This window comes from Neofelis nebulosa, chromosome 12 (genome assembly GCF_028018385.1).
Source record: "Neofelis nebulosa isolate mNeoNeb1 chromosome 12, mNeoNeb1.pri, whole genome shotgun sequence".
Lineage (NCBI taxonomy): Eukaryota > Metazoa > Chordata > Mammalia > Carnivora > Felidae > Neofelis > Neofelis nebulosa.
The window spans coordinates 51,497,848-51,524,426 of record NC_080793.1 but is presented as its reverse complement, the minus strand read 5'-3'; the positions used below and the strand labels follow the sequence as shown (position 1 = coordinate 51,524,426).

Below are 26,579 nucleotides of genomic sequence, written 5' to 3'. Positions count from 1 at the left end.
ACATCAATTTAAAAACATAACTGACACTTTTCTTGGAATTGGATAAATGCAGAAAATTATATCTGGTTCATACTAAGAGGTCTCTTAATTATATATTACCCTTATTACTTTCATGCAGAGGTGATTCAGCTTGACCCTGTAATTCCCTTACAGCTGATTCACTTTTATTTCTAGAAAAAGGAGGTAAAAATTACGAGAGGGGTTGGGGACCGTTCTAAACAATTTCCTCAGTGTTCTGCTTTCTTGAGTCCGCTTCATTATTTCTTTTGTACCACTGAGAAAGCAAGTGACTCTTGAGATAATAGGTAGTATGCAACTGAAAACACTAAACATTATTAATTAAACTATCAGTACTGCTGTGGAAGCTCCCATGCAGTGGCAGCCAGGGAAACTTGTTGACTGTAGAGAGTAGGTTTTACTTACAATCTCTGTTGTGTCTCAAATGGGGGAAATTTAGGAAAAGGATGTGTAGATTGGGGGACAGTGTTCAGCCATAGGATTATGTCAGGACAGAAGTGAGTGAGGTCTAAGCAGAGACTGAAAGGAGCTAGCGTTAAAGCATGTAGGTTCAGATACATTGTGTTAACATCCTACAATTTACCTGTTGTGTGATTCATAGCATAGTTTTGGAATGTGTGGTTTTTGTTTTATTTCTTATGACAAACAACCAAATATCACAACAAAGTATAACACATGCTTACTAATTCATAGACCTTTAAAAGGTTTTAAACTATAGCCTTTCATGTATGAAATTGATAAGTAATGAATTTTGGGGTGCCTGGGTGACTCAGTCGGTTAAGCATCAGACTCTTGATTTCTGCTCAGGTCATGATCTCACGGTCTTGAGATCAAGTTTGTGAGGGGCTCCAAGCTGTGCATGGAGCCTCTTCCAGATTCTCTGTCTCCTCCCCCGCTCACACATGCATGCTCTGTCTCTCTCTCATTCTTTCTCTCTAAAAGAATATTAGTAATAATAAGTAATGAATTTTAATGATACTTTTTTTCAGACAATATTTGAAATCCCTTAAGCCTGTTGGGTACTCATGTATCTATACCTGTGTTATATAAATTATTTTTCCTTTCATACTATGTTTTCTTCACTCCAAGAGCATATCTGATACTATCAGTAAAGTACCTTTGAGATTTTATATTGTATTTTAAGCTATTTTATGTTCATCTTAAATAAACATTTAATTGTTTATATACCATCTTGCCCGGAAAGAATTTATGCTTCCCCAAATATTAAAACCTTATATGCTACTTAATAGTACCACTAAAGTTTGAAAAAAGAATCAGGAATTCCATTTTATAAAATAGAGTAATGCTATTCTCACAATGCTTCTTTAAAGAGAAGGAACCCTTGTATAAGAAGAACCCTCAGAAATGATCACGTAGGAACTAGGACCTCCTAAAGGCTGCATGCAAACCCCTAATTGAGATTTTAAAAATTATAGTAAAGTCCTTTCAACAAATGGATATTCTATAATCTTCCATAGTAAATCCTAATCAGAATGCATGTGAAATAAAATAAATCTATCTGAAAGCCTTTCCGAGGGACAGGTGATACTTGCCTTTTTAAGGTTGAATCTTGTTTCCTTTTACTAAAGGGTATCGTGTTTTAGAGAGTAAGCATCGTGAGTTATAGTTTTAATTTTAAAATGCCCTTTATAAAGTATACATTTAAAATATTCTTATTTTCCATTGTTCTCTGCCAATGTGATTTAAAATTCAAATTCAGAGGATCTCATAATTCTCCAGCTTTTTCTCTTCAGCAGCTTCACTGAATAATCATAGTAATAGCTACCATGTACAGTCTTCCATGTGCCAGTATTTGGCTGACATAAGCCCATGAAATTCTCACAGTGACTTTGAGAGCTGAGTATTATTGCTTCTGTTCTAAACAAAAGGAAACCTGGACTCAGAGAGACCCACTGTATCACAGCCATGCTTGCGTCCAAGAAGCCCATACCTTTCCACTCTGCCGTGTTGCCTTAAGCTAAGGAAATTCAGGCATCAACGCTCTTTTCTCTTTTTTGTTCCCCATATTTAATTCTAGATACTGTGCACCCTACATTTTAGAAAAACTCACAAACAATCCCACAAAAATTTTCAAATGAAATTATTACAACTTTGTGCAGGGAGTTGCTATAGTATTGCCATAGCTTTCATTATTAGAACTGAGGCAACAGACATGTGTTTCAACTAACCCACTGACTTCAGTAAGTTTTACTTAAGTTACAGGGAAATTGAAATAGTATTACATTGTGGAGGGATCCATGGACCAAGCAACATCTTTCAGAAAATATATGTCGAGGTGACTATTTCTCAACGAATATCAATCAGATCTACCTCAAGCTGATTACTTCCCCGTTTAACTTTAATCCAAAACTATTTCAAGGTGATTACTTGCTCAGATCTTTACATTTTCAGGGTCAAACAATCGTATGACTCTCAGATGAAATGATAGTGTCCATCGGGAACAACCAGGACATTTGCTTTGTTTTCTAAGACTTTGACAGACCACATGGCTTTTCGGGTTTTCTGTTTGGGCTGCCCTCATAACCTATTTGTGTCCCTCCTGCCTTTCCTCTCCAGGACTGCCCACCAGAAGCAGGAGATTTCCGAGCTCAGCAATGCTCCGCTCACAATGATGTCAAGCACCATGGCCAGTTTTATGAATGGCTTCCTGTGTCTAATGACCCAGACAACCCCTGTTCACTTAAATGCCAGGCCAAAGGAACAACGCTGGTTGTTGAACTAGCACCTAAAGTCTTAGATGGGACTCGTTGCTACACAGAATCTTTGGATATGTGCATCAGTGGGTTATGCCAAGTAAGTGCTGGCTTCTTCCCATTCTATTTTTCCAGAAAGTTTTAGCATCTCTGTGTAAATAGCTTCTGTATGGTCCTGCTATCTCAATCATTCAATGTTACCTTTTCTAGAGTTTATAAAGGATGGCAGATTTGAAAATTGAGGTTTAATTTCAGTTAAAACTACAAATGTTGTGTTTGTGTCAACGAAAAGAGAGCTGGCATTGGATGTTTTTTTTTCCCCTTGCTTTGAGTCTCAGCTGAATATGAAAGGCTAAAAGCTCTTGGATGTGTATGTGAATTTTGTATTAGACTCTGAAATTACCTCTACTTTGGTTGTCCCTGAAACGTATTTGTATGTTCATGTGGTGTGTGTGTGTGTGTGTGTGTGTGTGTGTGTGTGTGTGTGTGTGTGTTTGGAGGCATCAATTTTCATCTACTTAGAGCTTTGGAATTACTTGGGTAAGATTAACTCTAAAATCTCCAAGTAAACTCTAGGCAAACTTATTTCTTCATTATTATAACTGTAATTTTTTGAAAGTGCATACAAACTAATGAAGGGCTTTGACAGTGTGAGCTAGGTCAAATTTCATCCAGGCAAGTCTTTAAAATAGAGATAACAAAGAAGTTTGATTTCTCGTGTCAATTTATCAACTGAGTGGGAGTTAGTAAGAAGAAAGAAAGTTAGTAGTTAAGTTAGTAAAGAATGTTTTCAATGCATCTGCCATCTGTATTTTAAAATCTACCCTGGGTTAGGATCACCAGCATAGTTTTTGGAACAAGCAATTGCTATCATTTCTTGTGTGCTATACCTGACCATATACTTTTATATTTCACTAAGTAGACATTTTGAGAATCCTTGCTTCTCCCAAAATAATATTGGCTGAAATTTTTCTCTCTTTGGAGTCTCTGATATAACAGCTAGTAGTGTAAGAAGAATAAGCATAAAATATGTTTCAGTAAATAGTCGCTCCGAATTCACATGTTTGCTGAAAACCTAAACCTATATTCCGATGTAAAAGGAATAACTGTAATTGAATTACTACAAGAAAGGTGAAATGTCAGACATGATTTTCTGCATATGAGAGGGGAGACAGACATGCTAAACCTTCGTAAGATCTAGAAGCATGAGACAGGGAAATTGTGGTATGTCCTAGCACTTCTCAGGTAGGAGGATGGAGATGATGTATATATACATGGCAGCAGATTGCTTTATACACAAGAAATATGTGAATTTCAGATACAAATTTGCATATAGAGTCTTACTATTGTAGAGATAGGAAAGGCCTAAGGGATTATTTAATCAATAACCTAAAAAGAGATATTTGAACATTGTTTGTGATATTTAGTGCTTGCTTCCTTCTCTAGGATTTTTACTGATGTTGAAATGGAATTATGAAATCTGTAAAAGCTTTGGGAATGATAGGGAATTGTAAGGCAAATACATAGAGGAAAGAGGTTATGTTGTAAGGAATGGCAAATAAAATAATAATCCTTCTGTGTGTTTACTATTGGAATAAAGACAGATTTCCATTTGGTAAATGAAAAAAAAGACAGACAAATTATGTGGTTTTCTGAAAGTTACATGATTGATCATGAAATGGGACTAAATTCCATGTCTCCTGACATCTACTGCAAAGCTGTTTGCACTGTAGTACCATGATGAATGGACCAAAATAAATAAGACAGGTCAGCAAATTAAGTTTCCTTTCTTCCTGTTGCATAGGAGTTCAATGTGGCCTGTCTTTTCTAGACTAATCCTGCCAGCTTGCCTCACATACGTTGGCAACTGAAAGGGAATCCTATCTCAGCAGTGAAAGAATGAATTTTTATAGATATTAAATATGGAGTGGTAGTGCTGGACATTTGGTTACAAGTATAAACATGCCTCCTTCAATTCTTGGGATTGTGACTTGTTGGATTTGTGGGGGTGCAAATGTAAATTATAGAATATATGAAAAAAGGCAATACCATGGTAAAGGAGGTGAGATAACTCTGATTGCATATAGGCACTAATACATAGTTTGGCTGAAGAGCACAGTACCCCCCAAGAACACAGTAAGAAGACAGGTAGTTTGGGAGAAAACAGTGGATACTTGAATGGCAGACAGGACTATGGCTAACAATGGGTGGCCAGGAAAGAGTTTTAGTGGAGAAAAGGCGTAATCATAGTTCTGTTTCAGAAAGATTAATGTAGCTACAGTTGTAGGACTTTGAAGTGCAAGGCCTGAGAGCCAAAGAGACCAGCTGAGAGGAGGCTCTTAGAGGAGCCAAGGTGGGGCAAAGTGGGAGCCTGGGCCAGAGCAGTGACAGCAAAGAAATAGCAAGAAAACTACGCCTAAAACCAGGAAAAAGTTTTCATTTTGATTACAACTAGAGCAAAGGGTAAAAGCAATAAATCAAATTAATCATGCTCAAGGGATCAAAAACTACAACTTAATATGAATTTGTAATGGATATAATTTTGGATCCTTGTTACCATTACCATAATAGCCTGTGTTTTCATGATTAAAACCTACTTGAGTTTTATAAAAAGAGGGAAGGAACAGACAATAGCAAGATCATCGAGGAATAGGGATGGAATGTTTAAATGCAGTGTATAGTTTTTTAGAAGGACAAGAGTAAAGTTAATCACTATAAGAAAATCACTCACTACTACCTCAAAGAGTTTAATACATAAATCCCATTCTACTTAGAAAAAAATCCTTTATTTAGCTTGTATCTGCATATTGATCATTTATGTTCTCAGTCTTTAGTAAGAAACATTAAGAAAAAGTCGTATTTTCATAATTTTTGAAACTGTCGAAAGTCTAAATGCTAATTTAATGGGAAGTCTTTCACATTCAGTAGTTTCTTCTAGTTTCCTGAAAAAAAAAATCATCTTCTCTGCCCTATTTTCCCTTCTCTTCCATTTCTACCACATTTGTTAGAGAGTCTTAGCTCTTTCTCTGGCTCTGTTTTTGCCTTATTATAACTTTTTCAGCAAACTGTTTCAAGTATTTTTGATGCTAGACAGATATGAATTATAAACTCTAAAGAAGCTAACATCCAGCTTTGGAGATAGACTTGTCTGGATAGAAAATGACAGCATAACTATAGAGACTTGTCACCTGTAAGTATGAATTATTTCAGTTTTACCTATTGAATACTCAAGTAAGAACCACATCCTCAAACTGGGCCTTTAACTGTTCAATACAACTGTGGAGTCTTAGACATTTGGAGCCAGGAGATAACTTAGAAATCCACAGACAAGGAGAAAAGGAAACTGAGACCTAGAAACTGTCCCAAGGTTGTGAATGAGTGGGTTGTCTATAATTGTTGTGGATTTGCTTCAGGAAAATACCGTAATCATCACCATTTATAATAAATACCTTATTCTTAGAAATGTTAGAGCATTTTATTAGGCAGTATACTCATTCTAGTAATAGTAGTAGTAATATTAATCCTAAGATAGCTTCCATTTTTTTGAGAGAGAGTGTGTGTGCGTGCACATGCTCACAAAAGCAGGGGAGGGTAAGAGAGAGAGAGAGAGAGAGAGAGAGAGACTCTTAAGCGGGTTCCACACTCAGTGCTGGAAGCTCAACTCAGAGCCAATCTCATGACCATGAGATCATGACCTGAACCAAAATCAAGAGTCAGACACTTAACTGACTGAGCCCCATATAGCTTCCATTTTTGAGTAACTACCATACCCAGCCACTTTATGTATAATTTTTTCTCATACAAGTGAACAGCATGGCTTCAAGTTTTGTGGGTCCATTGACAAATGGATTTTTTGGTCAATAAATACATTAGAAAAAAAATTGGAAATTTGCAACAATTTGGAAAAACAGATGAACTGTGTAGGTTTAGAAATATGGAAAAAAGTAAGAAAAGGTTAATTATGTCATGGATACACAAAATGTGTGTAGATTCTAGTCTATTTTATCATTTACTGACTTAAGATACACACCCATCTATTATAAAAAATTAAAATTTATCAAAACTTACATACAAATACAGATTGTGCAATATCTCTTCATTTTTTATGTTGAATGTTAGTAATACCTATATCATCTATGGTGCTTTCTATCAGTAAGCAATATTGATATAGACATTTCATCTTATACACACATGACATAAACTTGCTGTTTTGATAAATACAGTACAGGGCTAAAAATGTATTTTCCTTATGATTTTCTTAAGATTTTCTTGGTTCTAGCTTACTTTATTAGAAGGACACAGTACATAATATGTATAACACACAACATACTTTTAATCAACTGTTTATGTTATTGGCAAGGCTTCCAGTCAACAGTAGGCTATTAGTAGTTAAGTTTTTTTGGAGAGTCAAAAGTTACATGTGGATTTTCAACCGCACAGGGGGGTTGGTAGCTCTAAATCTTGACTTGTTCAAGGGCCAACTGTATTTACGACGCTACTTATTAGGCATCATTCTCTTCATTTCACAGATGAAGGACTGAGGTTCAGTGATAGAACTTGCCCAGAAACACCAAACTCTGTCTGGTGCTCCTACTCCTTCTGGTGAGGCTGAGTGGACAGAGACAGGAGCCATCTGATGTTCAGGAATGGTTCCCAAATGAGGCTGCATACCAGAATCACTTGCAGAGCTCTTAAAAGATACAACTCTTCGTCCCTGTGCCCCAGAAACTCGGATTTATTAGTTCTCTGTATATAGAACATTCTCCTTATGATCCTGTTGTTTGGTCAGATTTATGAAGCACTTACAGATAGAAAAGCAGACAGGACTTAAAGTGAAAGGCCATGGATTGGAATCTGGCTCTTCTTCCATAACCTTGATCAAGTTGCTTAACCTTCCTGAATTCTATTTTTTAATCTGTGGGAAATGAGATTGTCAAGCAGACTATCAAGCGCTGAGATAATTCATGTGAAAACATCTAATGAACTATATATAAAGTGCTATGAAAATGTAGACTACCTTGAACATTTTAAGTTGCAAAATATATCAAAGTTCTGGTTCCCTGTGTGAGATTTCATAACTTTCAAAAGTTTCTAGAAAGAGCTGAAGTAAGCAAGTTCTTGTTCTGCTAAAAGCATTAAAAAAGAAAAGGAGAACTTCCATCATGTACTTCACCATCATCATTTCGTAATTGAAATGTTAATAACAAGGATGTAGTAACAACCTGATTTCAGAATTAAGGACAATAACGTGAATATGGTCTGCCTTATGAGAAAGTTACTACACTGTAGTTAGTTTTTTTTTTTTTTTCCTCCAGAGCACAGAAATTGTTATAGTGCTTCCCAGACCAACATTTGGAAAACACTGCCTTTGAGATCTAGTCCAGCCCCGAGGAATATTGCTCCTAGGTATGATTTTCCCAGGATCTTACAGCTTGTTAATGGCAGGCTAGAGGTCACAGAATGTCAGTGTTTATCAACATTTTTGATTGTGCTCCCTGTGTTATTTCATCAGCATATCCCATGGGCTAAAATTTTGTTCAGCTTTAATGCTATCGTTTATACGTGAAAACAACAGGTTTAGTGAATATATCTTTTCAAACCACATTTCCCCCTTCCCCTCTCATCCTAGAATCTGGTCATTGTTCCTGGGAAGTCATTGTGTTGGTGTCTCTCCCCAGCTTACATCTCAGACAGAAATTCTGGGATTCTTATTTGCTTGTTGTCGTTCAAGATTCTATGAAGTTGGAGGTGAGGCAGGGCTGGGTTAGGGATGGAGTTTGTCATCATCTGAACAGTTAGGAAAAAAGGCTCTGGAGTCAGACTGCCTGGTTTGAACCACGGCTCCACCATTCATTGGTATGTGGCTTAGAGCCCGTTCCCAAGCCTCCGTTTCCTCATCTGCAAAATGAAGCTAAGGTTTGTAACGACCTGATAGGATTTCTATAAGGCTTAAGTAATTAGATGCTTACATTGCTTACCATGAGCTTGATAAACGCAAGCCTGCAATAGCAGTCGTAGTAACAGCAGCAGCGGCGGCCGCAGCAGCGGCGGTAGTAGTCGTACCCAAACTACTTGCCGCTGACTTTTTTGAGTGCCTGGGTTAATGCAGTTACGCGTACAAAAGGGGCTACTGACTTCCCAATGAGTGAACAGACCTTCCGTTAATTTCCTGCGGCGACCTTCTTTTACTAATAGCTCCACATTGTACCATTATCAGCTCCTGATCCAGGGGAGTGCGTTGCATCCTGTCCAGAGTTAATGAGCCATCACAAATAGGATCAGCTCTATTAGTGCTGCTGTTATTCATTTATTTGCATTATCCAAATTGCCCCATGTATAGTTGCTGTAAAGCACAAAGCTGGTTTCTGTTTTAAATCTATAAAAGTGAGTAGCATAAATTTACAGATAGAACATACGCTGCTGTTAAAAATAATTTTGAGGTTATTTTGAAGTCAAATTCAGAAAATTGCGCTTTATTTTTATAATTAATGAAATTCGTCAGTTGCTACCTAATACATGTACATCAAAAAAAGACAAAGTGCCATTATAAACCAGCTCTTTTGTAATGAATCCACACATTTGTAATATTGCTTATTGCTATTTTAGAAAATAAAGCATTTCGAAAAGGAAAAGAAGAATTTTTTCTAAGTAATACCTTGTAGAATAGAATATTGTCTCAAAATGAATAATACAATTAAAAAGTAAGCTGCAAAGTGGATCATGGGGTTTTGACATCTATACTATGGCAATGTTACAATGAACCATGCTTCTAACACAGAAGTTCTTTCCATTTTTAACAACTCCTGAGGTGAGTAGTTAGAAATGAATTAAATGGGATGATTATTTCTCCATCTCTGTCTGTGACCTAAGTCACCAGTATCAAATGTCTACCAGTTATTCTAACGGTGGTGATGTCAGAAACAAGGACTTGGCCATTTTCCTTCTGTGTTTTGCCGTCTACTTCCATGTGGAAGCATGGTCCGTGCTTAAAAGATTTAATGTGTATTCTTTCTTTCTCTCTCCTCCCTGTGATACAGTAAAGATGAAGTGTTAAGTGAGCTACTACTTACTAGTTAAATTTTGGCAAGTTACTTAGTTTCTGAACATTGTTTCAATTTCTTCTTCCAAAAACATTGCTAGATGTTGAGTACTGAGGAGACAAAGTAAGACCTTTTCCTTCAGGAGTGATACTTTTGTAGGGTTATTGTGAATAATTTAGTTATTTTAAAAAAAATTATTCATGTGACAAATATTTACTTAGGAATTACCTGTGGGTGTGCTCGATACTGAAGATAGATGAATGAAGAGGAGAAAACAACAGTCTCTGAACTTACACTCTGAGGAGGGATCTGACAAATATACAGAAAATTTTACTATCGTCACTATACTACATGCCTCTCCCTGAATACAAAAATGTACATTCGAGTCACTCAGCTGTATTCTCCTCACTGTAAACAGAGTGCTCTTTGTAGAGTATGGATTTGGCTTCATTAACCTGCTGTAATCATTTATATTGTGCACTTTAGTTTCAGGGTAAAGAAAGCCCAAATTTCTTTATCCAGTGGGTTTCTTTACTGGGTGGCTTAAGACAACAGAAGTTTATTCTTTCATGGTTCTGGAAGCTAGTGTCCTCCAAGCCATGCTTCCTCTGAGCCTCTGGGTAGACTCTTGCTTTGCCTTTTCCTAGCTTCTAATAGCAGCCATCAATCTTTGCCTTTGTCTTCACAGGTCCATCTTCCCTTGTGCCTGTTGTTTTGCCTTTACATGGCCGCCTTCTGGTGTCTCTTCGTATAAGAACACCAGTGATACTGGATTAGGGCCCTTTGTAATTGAGTATGACCTCATCTTAACTTGGTTATATCTGCAAAGAGGCTCTTTCCAAATAAGATTGCATTCGTAGGTGAGGAGGGGAGGGAGTGGTGAGAGAACTTCAGCATCTTTTGGGGAGGCACAATTCAACCCACAATAGCATACATCTCTGTTTATTTCTATATAGTAGTACAGACAAATACATATATACACACATACGTATGTGTATATGCATCTACTTTTTAAAACGTTTTTATTTATTTTTGAGAGACAGAGAAAGAGAGAGAAGGGAAAGGGCGGGGGGGGGGGCAGAAAATTCAAAGCAGTCTCTGTGCCTGATGAGGGGCTCAATCTCACAAACTGCGAGATAATAACCTGAGCCAAAGTCAGACGCTTGACCAACTGAGCCACCCAGGCGCCCCATACATATATTTCTCATAGTGCGTAGGAACCACATAGGGGAAATTAGCCTGTGGCCGACAGGTGGGATATTTAATTAAGGCATGGGGTCAAGACCTGTTTAGAGGAAGAGAACTGAAAAGACTCTAACCAGTGGCTAGAATTGAATGACAGTGGAAGGATAAAGGACTAAAGAGGGCATCAAGGCCTATGTCATGAGGAGATGTGTCAGGTGTATTAAGAAGACTGGGGACTTGTAATATTGAGGGCAAAAGAGTGCCTTTGAAATAACTCAAGCAGACGTAAGATAGGGTACGATGTGTATTTCAGAAAGAGAACTGTGTCTGCAGTGAGGGCAAAAGATTGGAAGGGGGCAGAAATTGTTGGTGGGATGAGGAGAGATTTTAATACAAATTAGGAGATGGAACCCATGCACTGGGTGACTCGTTAAATGCAGCAGGAGAGAAAATTGAGAGCTGAAGATGGTGCCTGGTTTTCTAGTTTGAACAATGTGTGTGCATGTGGTGCGGCCCTTCCTGGGAATGAAACATAGGACGAGGGTCGGGCATTGGTTTTGGGCAGTGGTGAGCGCGAGAAAGTAATGCATGTATCGTGTCTGTCTGCCATATGATATTCACGCAGGGATTTTGCATCCTTTTTCTCTCCCTCTTAACTCTGCCTTCTTAATTGGAAGGTGTGTTTCCATTGAGTTTATATAGTCACAGCCCTGTTTATGCATGATCAACCTTCTCGGGGGCCACGTACTAGTGAGGTAACAAGTCAATCTAAATGTTTGTCTCTTTCAGGAGAAAACTGAAGTCAAACGAATGCATACCGTTTTAAAGCTCCTCGAGGTATCCTCTCTCCTTGAAGAGCTAAGAGATCTAAAAAGTGACATTTCCTAGGTCCTCATTCATCTCATGATATTTCCTTCCTGCCATCCCAGTTAGATCCTTTTTTTAACTCACGTATCATGTCTACTCATGGAAAACGTTTCTCTGTTACATTGGAATGTTTTTTCCATCTTGCTATTCAGTTTGTGAGGCGGGAAACCTTTCTTCCTATAGCTTTCATAGAAAACCTTTTTTGAAAGTTATATCCATTCAGTTTGCCCTTTGAAATTAAGCGTGGCTGGGAAAGACAGATTTTGTTTTCCCAAAGAGATTTAGTGAAGTAGATGAAGACAGAGTGAATCTAATGTAGAAAAAAATTCAAATTGTTATCCTTTTCTGTGCCATATAGTCTTCAGAGTACACTGTGCATTTCACCATGTGTTTGTGCCAATTCTTTGGGATCTCTTCATCATTTCTATTTTACAACCGGGGGGATTGTGGCCCATAGAAGTTCATACAACTACCAAAAGGTAAAGCTGCAATTAAAATCCTGTTTTCTCTCTTGCGTGTCACTCTTTCTTCTGGGAAAAGATATTTTCACAATGAAGCATAGTTTCAGTGAGCACACCTCATTGTTAGTAGGGATATAGCTGTGTATAACTCAGGTAAGGAACCCTATGGCTTAGGATTCCGTGTTTCGTTAAATGAAAGCCCTGCCAGGATCTGGCAACTTTCTTCAGTCATCTCATTATGCTTTGTTTCATGGATGATTCTTCGGGCCACTTCTTTGCAAAAATACTAAATGTACTAAATTTTACCTAATTATCTTTAAGAGTGTTTCAGTATTGTTAGCAACTACAAAGTTTGAGATTCCCCAAGACTACCCTCACTTCATACCAGCTTCAAGTTGGGCATCTCCAAACCTTGGGTTTGATAATTCACTAGAAGGACCCACAGAATTCACTGAAAGCTGTTCTACTCAGAGTTACAGTTTGTTACAGCAAAAGGATACTGATGAAAATCAGCCAAAGGAAGAAGTGCATAGAGCAGGCTCCAGAAGAGTTCAACTACAGAACTGCCAGTTGTCCTCACCCAGTAGAGTTGTGTAGACTGTGCTTGTTTCTCCTAGCAACGATGTGTGACAATACACATGGAATATTGTCAAGCAGGGCACCACCCAAGTCTTGGTGTCCAGAGTTTTTATCGAGGTTTGCTCACATAGACGTAGTTGACCACCTGCATGGCTGACCTTAGTCTCCAGCCTCTCCAGAGGTTGAGTTGATACCATGTGGCCCAAAGCCCTCACCATAAATCACATTATTAGCATAGACTCTCTGGCATGGCCCACAACTCTCAGACAAACAAAAACACCCTATTGGTCAGGAAATTACAAAGGTTTAGAGATTACCTCCCAGGAGCCAAGGGTAAAAGCCACACGTCTCTTTGGGCAAAGGTTATCCTTTACTGCACAGTGACTTCTTGGAGCTATTTATTTGTTCAAAAAATACTTAATACTCACTCTTAGTCACTAGGGTATCCCTTAATATATAGTGATGACCAAGACTCAAACCCACCTCTCAAGGAGTATTGTTTCAGAACATGGTCCAGGTTCATTCTTCTCACTGTCCAGTTTTCCCAGTACCATTTGCTGAAGAGACTTTTTTTTCCCATTGGATATTCTTTCCTGCTTTGTCAAAGATTAGTCAGCCATATGTTTGAGGGTCCACTTCTGGGTTCCCTATTCTGTTCCATTGATCATTGTGTCTGTTTTTGTGCCCGTACCATACTGTCTTGATGATTACAGCTTTGTAATACACCATAAAGTCCAGAATTGTGATGTCTCCAGCTTTGTTTTTCTTTTTCAACATTACTTTGTCCATTCGGGGGTCTTTTCTGGTTCCATACAAATTTTAGGATTGTCCTACAGCAGTCGTAGCTAAACTAAAAAATATGCCCTGCTTCTATTTTTCGTTTCTAACTTTGGAGAATCACCTTATTACCTATGCCAGTATTCCATTAGAACTACTGCAACATTTACACCAAATAGTTATTCGTGTGTGTGTGTGTGTGTGTGTATCTTGAAACGTTGTGCAGAATAGTACAGCTGCTTTAGAAAACAGTCTGGCAGTTCCTCAAAATGTTAAACAGTGTTACCATATGAACAGGCAATTCCACTCTTAGGTATATACCCAAGGGAAATAAAAGCATATGTCCACACACACGCAAAATTATACTCAGTTATTTATAGCAGCATTATTCATAATAGCCAAAAAGCAAAAACAACCCAAATGTCCACCAGCTGATGAAAGGATAAATAAAATGTGATCCATCTATATGGAATATTATTCTACAATAAAAAGGAATGAAGCGTGGATACACTCTATAACACGAATGAACTTTCAAAACACTATGCTAAAGTGAAAGAAGCCAATTCTATCGAGACAAAAAGTAAATTAGTGCTTGCTTAAGGCTGGGGATTAGAGTAATGGGGAGTGACTGCTAATGAGTATGGGCTTTCTTTTGGGGGTAATGAGAATGTTCTAAACCAGTGTTGGTGATAGTTACACAATTCCATGAATGTACTAAAACCATTAAATGTACACTTTAAGTGGGTGAATTTTATGGTATGTGAATTATACCTCAAGAAAGGTGTTTTTAGGGGCACCTGGGCGGCTCAGTTGGATGGGGATCCAAAACTGGCTCAGGTCATGATCTTACAGTCCATGGGTTCGAGCCCTGCATCAGGCTCTTTGCTGATAGCTCAGCCTGGAGCCTGCTTTGGTTTCTGTGTCTCCCTCTCTCTCTGCCCTTCCCCTGCTCTCTTTCTGTCTCTCTCTCTCTCTCTCTCTCTCTCTTTCTCTCTCTCTCTGTCTCTCTGTCTCTCTCAAAGAATAATTAAAACATTTTTTTAAAAAAAGAACATTGAGGGGCGCCTGGGTGGCGCAGTCGGTTAAGCGTCCGACTTCATCCAGGTCACGATCTCGCGGTCCGTGAGTTCGAGCCCCGCGTCAGGCTCTGGGCCGACGGCTCGGAGCCTGGAGCCTGTTTCCGATTCTGTGTCTCCCTCTCTCTCTGCCCCTCCCCCGTTCATGCTCTGTCTCTCTCTGTCCCAAAAATAAATAAAAAACGTTGAAAAAAAAATTTTTTTAAAAAAAATAAAAAAAGAACATTGTTTTAAAAATGTAGTACAAAGATTCAAAAGTCTATGGACTAAATCTAAAGGCTGTGTTTTCTGTGACCTTAAATAGAGCATGACCTCACTATTTGACAGAGTTAATATGACTAACCCATTATTCTACAAGGGTGTCGTCTTCATTCATTATTGTTTCAAGAAGTCATTTATGACCCTAATTATCTGTATGTATTAAAACTGATTTAGAAATTGGCACACGACAGGTCTTGAATGAATATATGCTGAATGAATGGATAGTGATATCAAACTGGAAGGCGCACATCTTTCCTTTTTTTTTTTCTTCTGAGCAAAGCAAATTTGGACTTGAGAAGGTATTTTCCTAGTATAGTAAATTTTCAACAAAGCATTATCTGTTTAGCTGTATCAGATATTAACTCTGCTGCTTAATTCACTGAGTGATTTCACAGAAGACAGTTTGAAACTAAAATGAGAATTTACAGTCTTACAATTTAATGCTTCATTTTACATGTGAGGTATTTGAGGTCCAGCTAGCCTCAATCACATTTTTTTAATATAATTTATTGTCAAATTGGCTTACATACAACACCCAGTGCGCATTCCAACAAGTGCCCTCCTCAATGCCCATCACCCATTTTCCTTCACCCCCACACCCCCCCCCCCCAACCGTCCACCTTCAGTTTGTTCTCTGTATTTAAGAGTCTCTTATGGTTTGCCTCCCTCCCTCTCTGTTTGCATCTATTTCCGCCCCCCTCGCCCCATGGATTCTTTTAAGTTTCTCAAGATCCACATATGAGTGAAAACATATAATATCTGTCTTTCTTGGACAGTCATGATCCTTGTCTTCAAGAGACTTCCAGTCTTAAGGTGATGAGGCTCAAACACAAATAACTATAATCAGCAGGAGCACCATGTAAAAAGAGGGAGAAGATGAGTTTGGGACTTAGTCAAATATAAGGTGAAGTCTGACTTCTAAACTTACTATCTGTGTGATCATGGAGTAATATATCAGCTCTTTAAGCCTCATTTTTCTCGCCTATGAAAAGGTAAGAATGCCTAAGATTAATAATAAGAGCTGATCTTTATTAAGCTGTTCACCTACCAGGCAGTGTGCCGTGTAAGCACTTTACATATGTTACCTCCTTTAATTCTCTCGTGAGCCCGTGGGGGATTGTAATGCTACCATTTTTATAGAGGAGGGAAATGAGGATTAGAGATCAAGTATTGTTGATTCAGTCATTCAGTTTATTGAGCATCTAATGCTAGGCGTCTGGCTAGAAACTAGAGATACACTCCATGTACAGGATGCAGTGGAAGCAGGTAGGAAGAGTGTTGGAATTTACTTTTGAGGACACTGGAAGGCCTTGATGTCCCCTCTCAAGTTATCTTTTCCCCAGCACTCAGTCTTTCAGGGAAACTTCCCAGGGGAATTAATATTCATTCTCATCTCTTATACCTGTTACTTTCTTGTTTCCTTTGTCTTTATATTAATTTTCATGACCATCTCGCCAGTTAAACTGAGACCCCCTTACTGGCAGACCCCCACCTTATTCTTTGTGTATTTAGATTGATTTGCACAATAGGAGACAGTTGTGTGGATGAATCGACAAATCAATAAATCTCTCTGTTGACTGTTTTTGTCTCCGATGACCAAACCCTCTCTAAATCACAAAAATTATTCATCCTGAATGTCTTTTTTTTTAATCTTTTTAAAAATATAATTTATTGTCAAGTTGGCTGACATACAGTGTATACATTGTGCTCTTGGGTTTGGGAGTAGATTCCCGTGATTCATCGCTTACATACAACACCCAGTGCTCATCCCAACAAGTGCCCTCCTCGATGCCCATCACCCATTTTCCCCTCTCCCCACACCCCCCCATCAACCCTCAGTTTATTTTAATTTATTTGTGCCTTGTTCTCATTTCCTTCAGGCTGAAACAAAGTCCATTTATATAAGTTAATTTTTTTGTTTGTTTTATGATACTAGGCTAGAAATACTTTAGAATTTGGGGACTCCTGCCATCCATTCTTTATTTACCATGACTTAGGGGATGGGCCAGGTCTACCCAGAACCTTTGCCATCAACATAACTGTTGGCTTGCTTAGTACATCACCCATATCAGATTCTCTGGATGAACTCTCATTGCTGAAGCCCTTAGATCCTTCCTGGGATTAGTCTCACAAAATGCAAGGTTTCCAAAGACCATAAATATCAATTAGGATTCCAGTATGATGTACTTTTTTCCCCAAATGTATATTAGAAAATAGATCTGAAGAATGTTTGCTCCTACAGGATATTCCATGGTTCAAGTAGATGATCCTCAGACATAGTTTTAATTAGTTCAGTTCTCTCCATAATTAATATAATTATTAAGTTTGTGGTCATAGGTCCTCCCAGAAACTTGAAATGCAAAGTTTAAGTATATGAGAAATTTGAAAGATTTGAAACTTTTCCTTAGGTTTAGAAAAAAAAAAGTTAAATAGTAAAGTAAAAATCAGGAAAGCTTTTTGAAACTGGGTGTCTGAAGTCACTTCATATAATTGTTTAAAAATGTGAAACTGGGTGGTTCAGTCAGTTAAGCGTCCGACTTTGGCTCAGGTCATGATTTCATGGTCTGTGAGTTTGAACCCCACATCAGTCTCTGTGCTGACAGCTCAGAGCCTGGAGCCTGCTTTGGATTCTGTGTTTCCTTCTCCTTCTGTCCCTACCCTGTTCACACTGTATCTCTGTCTCTCAAAAAATAAATAAACATTAAAACAAAATTTTTAATATTAAAACTCAAATGTAAATATGAAGGGTAATTAGTAAGTAATTGTACACTAGCTGGTTGGCATATTTCCAAAGAAATATCAAGTAAAGGTATAGTTTCTTTTTAATGCTGTAGCTACTTTAATTATCAAAATCCTTAATAAAAACAATTTAAAGCATCAGGTACCTTCCAGATTTTGAGCCATGAACATAATTTTACCCAAGTTTTAACATACTCATGGTTGCCACAGACTCTCCTGGAACATTCGTAGGAAGGGCTACTTGCCAGTATCAGGAAAATCCACCCAGACACCTAAAATTAGTGTCATACACCCCACCTGTTCATTCTATTGCCTCTTGGTTGTACTGCCTTGAGGACTTCAAATCAGGAAGGTACAAAGTGTTTTTGCTGTGGGATGCCTATTTTTGATCCAAGGGAACACTTAAGAATCTGAGAAATCTAGACAGAAAGGCAAGAAACAATCTGTGTGGTTAACAGAGCCCAGAGGCCAAGACAAATTCAGAGGGCTTGGGAAATGTTTTGAACCTCTTTACAAAGCTAATCACAAAACAGTGGCTTTGAAAGAAACCTTGGAGATCACCAGCTGAATCTCCTCACTCGGTTTCTGAAGACACTGAGCATCAGAGCAGGCATGTGACTTACCCAAGGTCTCTGAGCAAGCAAGTAGTGGAGCCCAGATTCAAAGCTGGATGTCTTCTGGCTCCAAGTACAGTGCTCTTTAGTCTGTATTAAGGGCAAGTGCTTTTTGTATGTGTGATTTTAAGGACCTGTAGCGTTTAAAGCATTCTTCTGATTTGAATTATTTATTCATTTTGTTGGTCTCTTTTACCATTATTGAGTACATTTCAGTCCCTGAGCTAAATTTCCCTCCCTTGTGGCCAAATTATCACCAAACATTCCATTCACTTAAAAATTGTTGTACTATAAAAGAAAATACAAGTGGAAAACCTTGCCAACAATAAACATTCTAAAAAACTTAACGCACACCACTTCCATTCCTGCAGAAATGCCAAGTGCAAACCTATTGCACCTGCAGGCTGTAGCAATCACACAGTGGCCAGGAACTGGTGGCTGGCTAGTCCCATGTGCACTTAGGTTTATGACTAAGTTTGAGTATAACTTTAGTTTCTTTGCCAGGAGAGTGACAGGTGATTTAAAGAAACAAACAAGTATTTTAGGGAAAGAGTGAGTGGGGAGTTAGGAAAGCTTGGGAAGAAATGGCCAAAGTCACATTGAAATGAAAGAACATAGCCAGTGTTTTGCTTTCCCAAGCTCTTACCTACCGCATATTTGACTGCTGTCTTCTTCACATTGGGTACTCTCAGCTTCTGAGGGAGAAACCTCAGTATTACTGTTGGTTGTCAGAAAGCGTTGTTAATTTGTTGATTCTCCCATCCATGCAAACAGCTTTTTATTGAGTAACATGATACAATGTCTTGCAGCCATTTCCAGTCTAGATTTTTATGTGACCTAGGTACGGATGAATTTTTTTTTTCTTTTTTCTTTTTATGCATAGTGATTGCAAGGACATGGTTTGCTGGGGTAAAGGATACAATTCAATTCGGCTAGTTAAGGCAAAGATATACTCAATGGTGAAGCAAGTGCAGCTCTACTGGCCCCTGCCCTCTCCCTCCCCCAGGTATGCTCTGAGCAGGGTTATGTGCAGCTAGTGCTGACAAGGTATTTGGAAGGGAGTAGGATACCATCAGGTCAGAGGAACACTGAGTCTCTTCACGCATGGGTTTTTTTCAGAGAAACATTTTTATGCTCATTTAAAACATACTACTTTTAAAGTTTATTTGTTTATTTTGAGACAGTGTAAGTAAGAAAGGGGGAGAGAGAGGGAGTCAGAAAATCCCAAGCAGGTTCCGCACTGCCAGAAAAGACCCCAATGTGGGGCTTGAACCCACAAAACCGTGAGATCATGACATGAGCCAAAACCAAGGGTCAGATGCTTCACCAATTGAACCACCCAGACGCCCCATTAAAACATGCTTTCTTAGGGACTGTGTGTATAGAATGGTTTCATCAGGGCTACGTAAGCATGGCCTGGTATTTTCCCAAGTATTCTCCAGGTTTCTCTCTATAATTTGGAGTATAGTTTTCGTTTTCTCCCGAGATGATTATCATAGCCCTGAAGCAGAGGTTGCAAACTAGCAATCCTCCAACCAAATATATCTGCCACTGACAACTTTTATTCAGAGGCTGTAGTCTGGTTTTATAAAAATTTGCATTAGTTGCCAATATGTAAATATGTTTCCAAGAAAAGTCCATATTCACAACATATCTTTTAAAAAATTAGATCTGCAATATTTGGTCTGCACTATGACGTAGTAGCCGTTTGATAAAGCTGAATAGTTGCTCCAGCCATGAGGTGGCGTGGACACTTCTAAGCCTGCATCACTACCTGGACAGGCTGACTCTGCAGCTCTCTGTATCTCTGACCATTCCCCAAAGGATACATAGGCTAGACATTTTTATGGGCAAGGGCAAAGAGTTAAAATCCTCATCATGGTAATTGTAAGAATAATAAAATAATCCACCTCATATACTGAGCACTAACCATGCCGGGCACTGTGCCGAGTGCTTGACCTAAACCTCACACGAACCCCATGTATAACCCAAAGGGTTAATTTGCTTGCTTAAGGTCATATATCCTGGGAGTGGCTGAGTTAGTATTTGGACTCTGATGCGTCAGACTTGAAAGCTTATACTTTTGCATATCAGATAAAGAGCACCTACTCAAGTTTTTTAAAACCTTAAGATAGGAAAATACAAACTCTTAACCTGTGCAAATGGTGATTTTAAAAGGAAAATAGTGCAGTTTCTTATTGTTGAAAGTATGGATTTTATTTTTGTTATCTTTCCCTTGATTCCAGCCTTGTACTGTCTTTATTTTTTTTTTAATTTTTTTTAATGTTTATTTGTTTTTGAGAGAGAGAGACAGAATGTGAGTGGGGGAGGGGCAGAAGGAGAGGGAGACATAGAATCTGAAGCAGGCTCCAGGCTCTGAGCTGTCAGCACAGAGCCTGACGCGGGGCTCAAACTCACAAGCCATGAGATCATGACCTGAGCCGAAGTCGGACGCTTAACCGACTGAGTCACCCAGGTGTCCCAAGCCTTGTACTGTCTTTAAAGCCTACTTCTTTTTAAGTCCAGAAAATTATAGATTTACTATTGGTTTCCTTTGGCATTATTTCCTTCACTTCTGTTTCTTTTCTTCAGGATTTCTCAAAACCTTTAACTCCTTTGCTTTTTTTCTCTCCTCTTTTAGTTTTATTTTTTAATCAATTTATTTATTTTTGAGAGAGAGCGAGCACAAGTGGGGAAAGAACAGAGAGAGAGAAGGAGAGAGAGAATCCCAAGCAGGCTCCGTGCTATCAGTGCAGAGCCCAAAGCAGGGCTCAATTTCAGGAATCACGAGATCATGACCTGAGCCGAGAACAAGAGTCGGATGGACACTTAACCAACTGAGCCACCCAAGCACCCCTCTCCCCTTTTTAAAATGCTGGAGGCATACCTCTTGACAAAATTTTCTTCTATATACCTAGCTTCAGGATAGGAAAACAAATGCCCCTCCTAGCAAAATATGTATCTCTTTGTTAAAGTTATTTTGGTTACAAGCAATAGAAATGTATTCTGTTCAACTAAAATTCAAAAGAAAGGGTTATTGAAGGGATAGATCAATGATAGGACTATCAACTATTTATTCAGAAAAACAGTTACTGGGTGGCCAGAATCAAAGAGCAAGCTGAAGGGCCAGACCTCAGGAAACATAGAAACTAGGGCAGCTTTGAGGTCCTTAGCTACAGATGTGCCCAGATCTGGACGAAGACTTCTGTCTTCCTCTGTCTCCAGTCACTTTTTAAATCCCAAGAAGACAATCTGGTCTGGTCTAGGTGTCTCTGTTATTGACCTAATTAGCCCTGACTAGGGGATAAAGCAACTAAAACGGTCATGGCCACTAGGGACCTCTTAGGGATGCTATATATGACTGTGCATATGGTGACAGTTTTATAAATGGCTTGTATATTTCTAAATCAGGGATTCAGTCTACATAAAAGTAGACTTTATTAAGTGTGTGTAGCTTCTGTGGGATAATGTAAAATTATTGACATAGGCTCTTAGAAATTTTAAAAGTCCAGATTTTTAGTTGTTTAGAAATTGTCTAAGAAATATCCCAGATATTTTCCCATAATAGGAAACAATCTATTAAGGCAATAGTTCTGCAGTTGCCTTAAAATTCTACCATCTTCCATTATTATTAGTAATTCTAACAAGGTACTACAGTGTGGGCTCATACATTTAAAAATGTCTTAAGAAATGGATATGATTTTGTTACTGCCTACTGCCTACGGGAGAGTAGTTACACCCCGAGTCATTCTGTTCCCTGGACAGTAAGGTGCACCCTTCATCCCTTAGTGGGAGAATCTGATGGGCTGGAAATGCTCAGAAGTTAATATTGATAGACAAGCCATGGAAAACCTCTGTGTTGGTTCTTACTAAAATCTTTTTGTACTAGGACAAGATGAACCTTCTGCTGCAAACATGAGCCTCCTCTCTTCTTCAGCCAAAAGTTCACCAGGGTTCAAACAATGTTTTAATGGATTCCAGCAAGACTTCTGTGGGCCTTTAAGGAAGAAGTTTCTGGTGTGCAGCCTGGAGGAATGTGTCTAGCACAGTACCAGCACTAGAATCAGGACCCACCTGGCTTCAAGCCCCAGGCCAGCCTTCTAGTCTGCTTCCGATTTGGGGGGGGGGAATTGGCAGGTTGCCTTTATTGTTCCAAAGTACTGCCGCCATTCCTTAGTTCACAGCTCACATCTCACCTCCTCTATCAACCCTTCCCAGGCCGATGAGAAACTAGTCCCATCTGTACCCCAAAGCTACTACATAAAACCTTTTATTCTCCCATTCAAACAAACAGAGACAGACAATTCTCAGTTGTCCATATTGATACAGGAGTGTGCTCCTGTAGAGAATCTGTTACTGTATCTAATCTGTCAAGACTTTTCTTCCTCATAGAGAGGTGTTTGACACATGCAGATAAGTAGGTCAGACATGGAGAAGCAGGGGGACTGGGCGGCTGGCTAAGGGCACAACCAATGTGTTCGTGGTGGTGAATTCTGAGTTTTTGATACCTGTTCTGAATACTCCCATCTTCCTTCTTTATCCTAGGTCAGTGGGCAGCTTCTGAGGGAGCAAATTAAGTCACCTGAACAATGAATAATAATATTTTTATCTAAAATGAGAGCTCCATTTTTGAGTTTTAAAGAATAGCAGCGAACAATATTTAAAAACACACATTAGCATCTCCTTCTTGCCTTTCTCATTTCTTCAGCTTCCACAGCCGTATTTGTTGTTATAATTAATAGTGTTAGGAGCTTCTCCCATTGGTACATTTTAAGAGCGTTACATTGTTATAATGAATTCTCATAACAGCTTTTGAAGGTGTTATTGGAATTATATTACAGAAGAAAACAAGACATCGAGAAATGTGAGAACATGGACAAGGTCATACAGCTAATAAGTAACAGAATTTGCATTCAAGTTCAAATCCATCTGGGGGCGCCTGGGTGGCTCAGCCGGTTAAGTGTCCAACTTTGGCTCAAGTCATGATCTCACAGCTCATGAGTTCGAGCCCCGCATCGGGCTCTGTGCTGACGGCTCAGAGCCTGGAGCCTGCTTCGGATTCTGTGTCTCTCTCTGCCCCTAACCCACTCGCATTCTGTCTCTCTCAAAAATAAATAAACATTAAAAAAAAATTTTAATAAAATTTTTTAAAAGTTAGTATTTTAACCATTTTAGATAGATAGTTCAAGTTCACCAGCATTAAGTACATATACATTGCTGTATATGTAACCATCTCTGCCATTCATCCCCAAACGTTTTTATCTTCTCCAGCTGAAACTCCATACCCATTATACAGTGATTCCCCACTCCCCTTCCTCTAAGCCCCTGGTAACTATCTTTCCATTTTCTGTCTCTATTAATTTGATTATTCTGGGTACCTCATATAATTGGAATTATACAGTATTTGTAATCTTGGTCTCTTATTGAACTTAGCTTAAAGTCTTCAAGGTTCATTACTCTTGTATCATGTGTAAAGTTTTCCTTCCTTTTTATAGCTTGAATAATATTCCATTGTGTGAAATGGTAAAATGATAAGCTGAGGCATATTAAAAAGTGAGTTTATTTGGGTGTTTTCTTTTAGAATCAGGCAGTATCACACTGGACATGGTTGGGAGCACTTACCAATAGGAGCCGGGGGAGAGACTTATTTAAAGAAAGTGCAGGAGCAAAGAAAGGAAATTATTTGATTGGCTATAACTTAGAGCCTAATTGACTCTTACTGATTGGCTGTCTTTGCTGTTTTGATTTTGTAACCTTGAGGCATTTATAGACTTAGATCTAGGTTTCCTTACGTAGGCTGCCATGGCGTTAGAGCCACATCAGTCTAATGGCCTCCTTGTTTAATTAATTTAACAGTATATACCACATTTTGTTTATCTGTTCATCAGCTAGTAGGCACTTGGGCTGTTTCCATCTTTTGCCTGTTGTGAAGGTTGCTGTTATGAACATGGACCTACAAATTATCTGGTTAAGTCCTCGCTTTCAGTTCTTCTAGGTATATATCCAGAGCTGGAATTGCTGGATCATATGGTAATTCTATGTTTCATTTATTGAGGAATCTCCATACTGCTTTCCACAGCAGCTGTACCATTTTTCATTCTCACCAGCTCACCACCTACTCCTCTTGTACCCATACTTGTAGCTTACAAAGCTCTCTAAAGCATGGGCTGTGACTTCTCAGCTGTTTACCCTCCAACAGCCAGGACAATACATTCCCATAAAGGGTGTTGAGTAAAGGGCTTGCTCATTGTGATGGAGATCATGGCCCTGAAACTTCTTCAGCTTCTCTAGGCAATTTACAAAAGTTTGGGCTTGGGATTCCTGGAGCCTGTATTCTTCCCTACCTTTTCTCCCTCTGCTGCTCACAAGCTCAGAGAATAACCATGAAAATGGTGAGATGCTGTCTGCTGGAAAGAAAGAAAAGTATAGCTGTGCCTCTTTGCATACCAATGAGGTGTTTCAGAGCACTGTGGCCTGCTATGTATGCGGGTGTTGATTTATGATAGCATGTACAAGTTTGGCAGGCTGAATCCACGTCTGCAATTTAAATGACCACTTACAAAATGGAGCCTTTTCTTCAGATCTAATTGGACCCAATGCCAGCATTGTAGTTGAGAAAGCAGTTATGTCTGAAAGAAAGTTCGAATCCCATTGCAAAAGAAGTGGGTCTTGTGGAACTACCAGATAAGCACTTAGTCCAGAAACGTAACCTTGACAATGTACACATTTTAAAGCAATGCATGATTATATTCAGCCGGGGATTCTGCCCTCTCTTTAGGAAATCTTTATGGAAATGGGGTGGACAGCTTTTGGTTCAGGCGCAGAGACAGAATTGCTCTTTCAGGAGCATAAGTGGGCTGCCAGCTTCCCACCTAACTAACGCTTCCCATGGTCCTCATTTTTTACTTGTAGTTGTCCTGTGACAGGAATCTTGAACATTTCTGGAGCTGAAGTTGCCAATGTTCCTGTTTTTTGGAATTATGTGAGGTTCTCAAATAAAAACTAATATGAGAATACTCTGTTCACATGCTTTCCAAATGTTTTTATTTTGCCTTTGACAGAGGAGGTCAGGACTGTGTGTAATGGTGCTTTGGTATCAGGACGCATCCTTCTTGCCTCACGAATTGGCCTCTGACCCAAGCTGGGTGGAGGGAGCAGAGGCAGGTACTGTATGTGTGAATCAGGTGTTCAAGTCAGGATGCTAGAGAATTGGCCATGTGTCATCCTGGGCTTTCTTCTTCCTGACACTGCGTGGTACAAATCAAAAGTTCGCCTGGAGGTCATACTCAATGGCTACTGGCAGGGCTTTTGAGGTCTTTGCTGGGTCAGGCCGCCCATATGTGAGCTGTGTTTGGGCTGAGTTCAGCTCCTTTCCGTCTTCTCCCTCCTCACTGCCCCCCTCCTTCCCCTTAGTCTTGCCAACTGCAACTGAAGATGTTTTCCCCTCTGCTTAAGGTAATAGCTGACTTAATGCCAAAGCCAAGCTACCGGCAAGCATTGAAAATAAATTTGCGGAGGTTGGGGGGGAGGGGCTTCATACTATTGGAAAAAGCCTTGGAATCTTTTTTGGGAAGTTTTTGTGTCCCAAGAGACTGTCCTGCAGAACCATCTTCCCCTTTTGAATGTCCTTGGTTGGGTCTAAGAAACAAACGCAGTGAACATTATTGATACATGATAGGCTAGGTTTTAAAGCAGAGGTACAAACATTCCCTGAAAAACTATGTCTTAAAACAATGTTCTGTCATATAAGAAGCTGCTACATCCCAGTGGTGCTTCCCTACTCCTCTGAGTATACAGACAGCTGACTTAAAAGTCCTCTGGTAACCCTTTTGCACTGCTGACAGGGATACAAATTGGTGCCGCCACTCTGGAAAACAGTATGGAGGTTCGTCAAAAATTTGAAAATAGACCTACCCTATGACCCAGCAATTGTACAACTAGGTATTTATCCAAAGGATACAGGAATGCTGTTTCAAAGGGGCACGTGCTCCCCTATGTTTAGCACCCCTATGTCGATAGCAGTGCTATCAACAATAGCCAAAGTATGAAAAGAGCCCAAATGTCCATTGATGGATGAATGGATAAAGAAGATGTGGTATATGTATATGTATATACACACACATACATACATATGTACACACAGTGGAATATTACTCGATGATCAAAAAGAATGAAATCCTGCCATTTGCAACAACATGGATGGAACCAGAGTGCATTATGCTAAGCGAAATAAGTCAGAAAGACAAAT

At 39.1% G+C, this 26,579-nt stretch overlaps 1 protein-coding gene across 3 annotated transcripts in view; it reads left to right on the top strand.

Moving 5' to 3' along the window:
• The window catches only part of ADAMTSL1 (ADAMTS like 1), an 877,457-nt gene that overhangs the window by 583,578 nt on the left and 267,300 nt on the right, over nt 1-26,579 (top strand). For all 3 annotated transcript variants that reach the window (XM_058695258.1, XM_058695257.1, XM_058695259.1), the window contains one exon: nt 2,596-2,832. In XM_058695258.1, the coding sequence (XP_058551241.1) occupies nt 2,596-2,832 (237 nt within the window). The remainder of the gene's footprint in view (nt 1-2,595; nt 2,833-26,579) is intronic.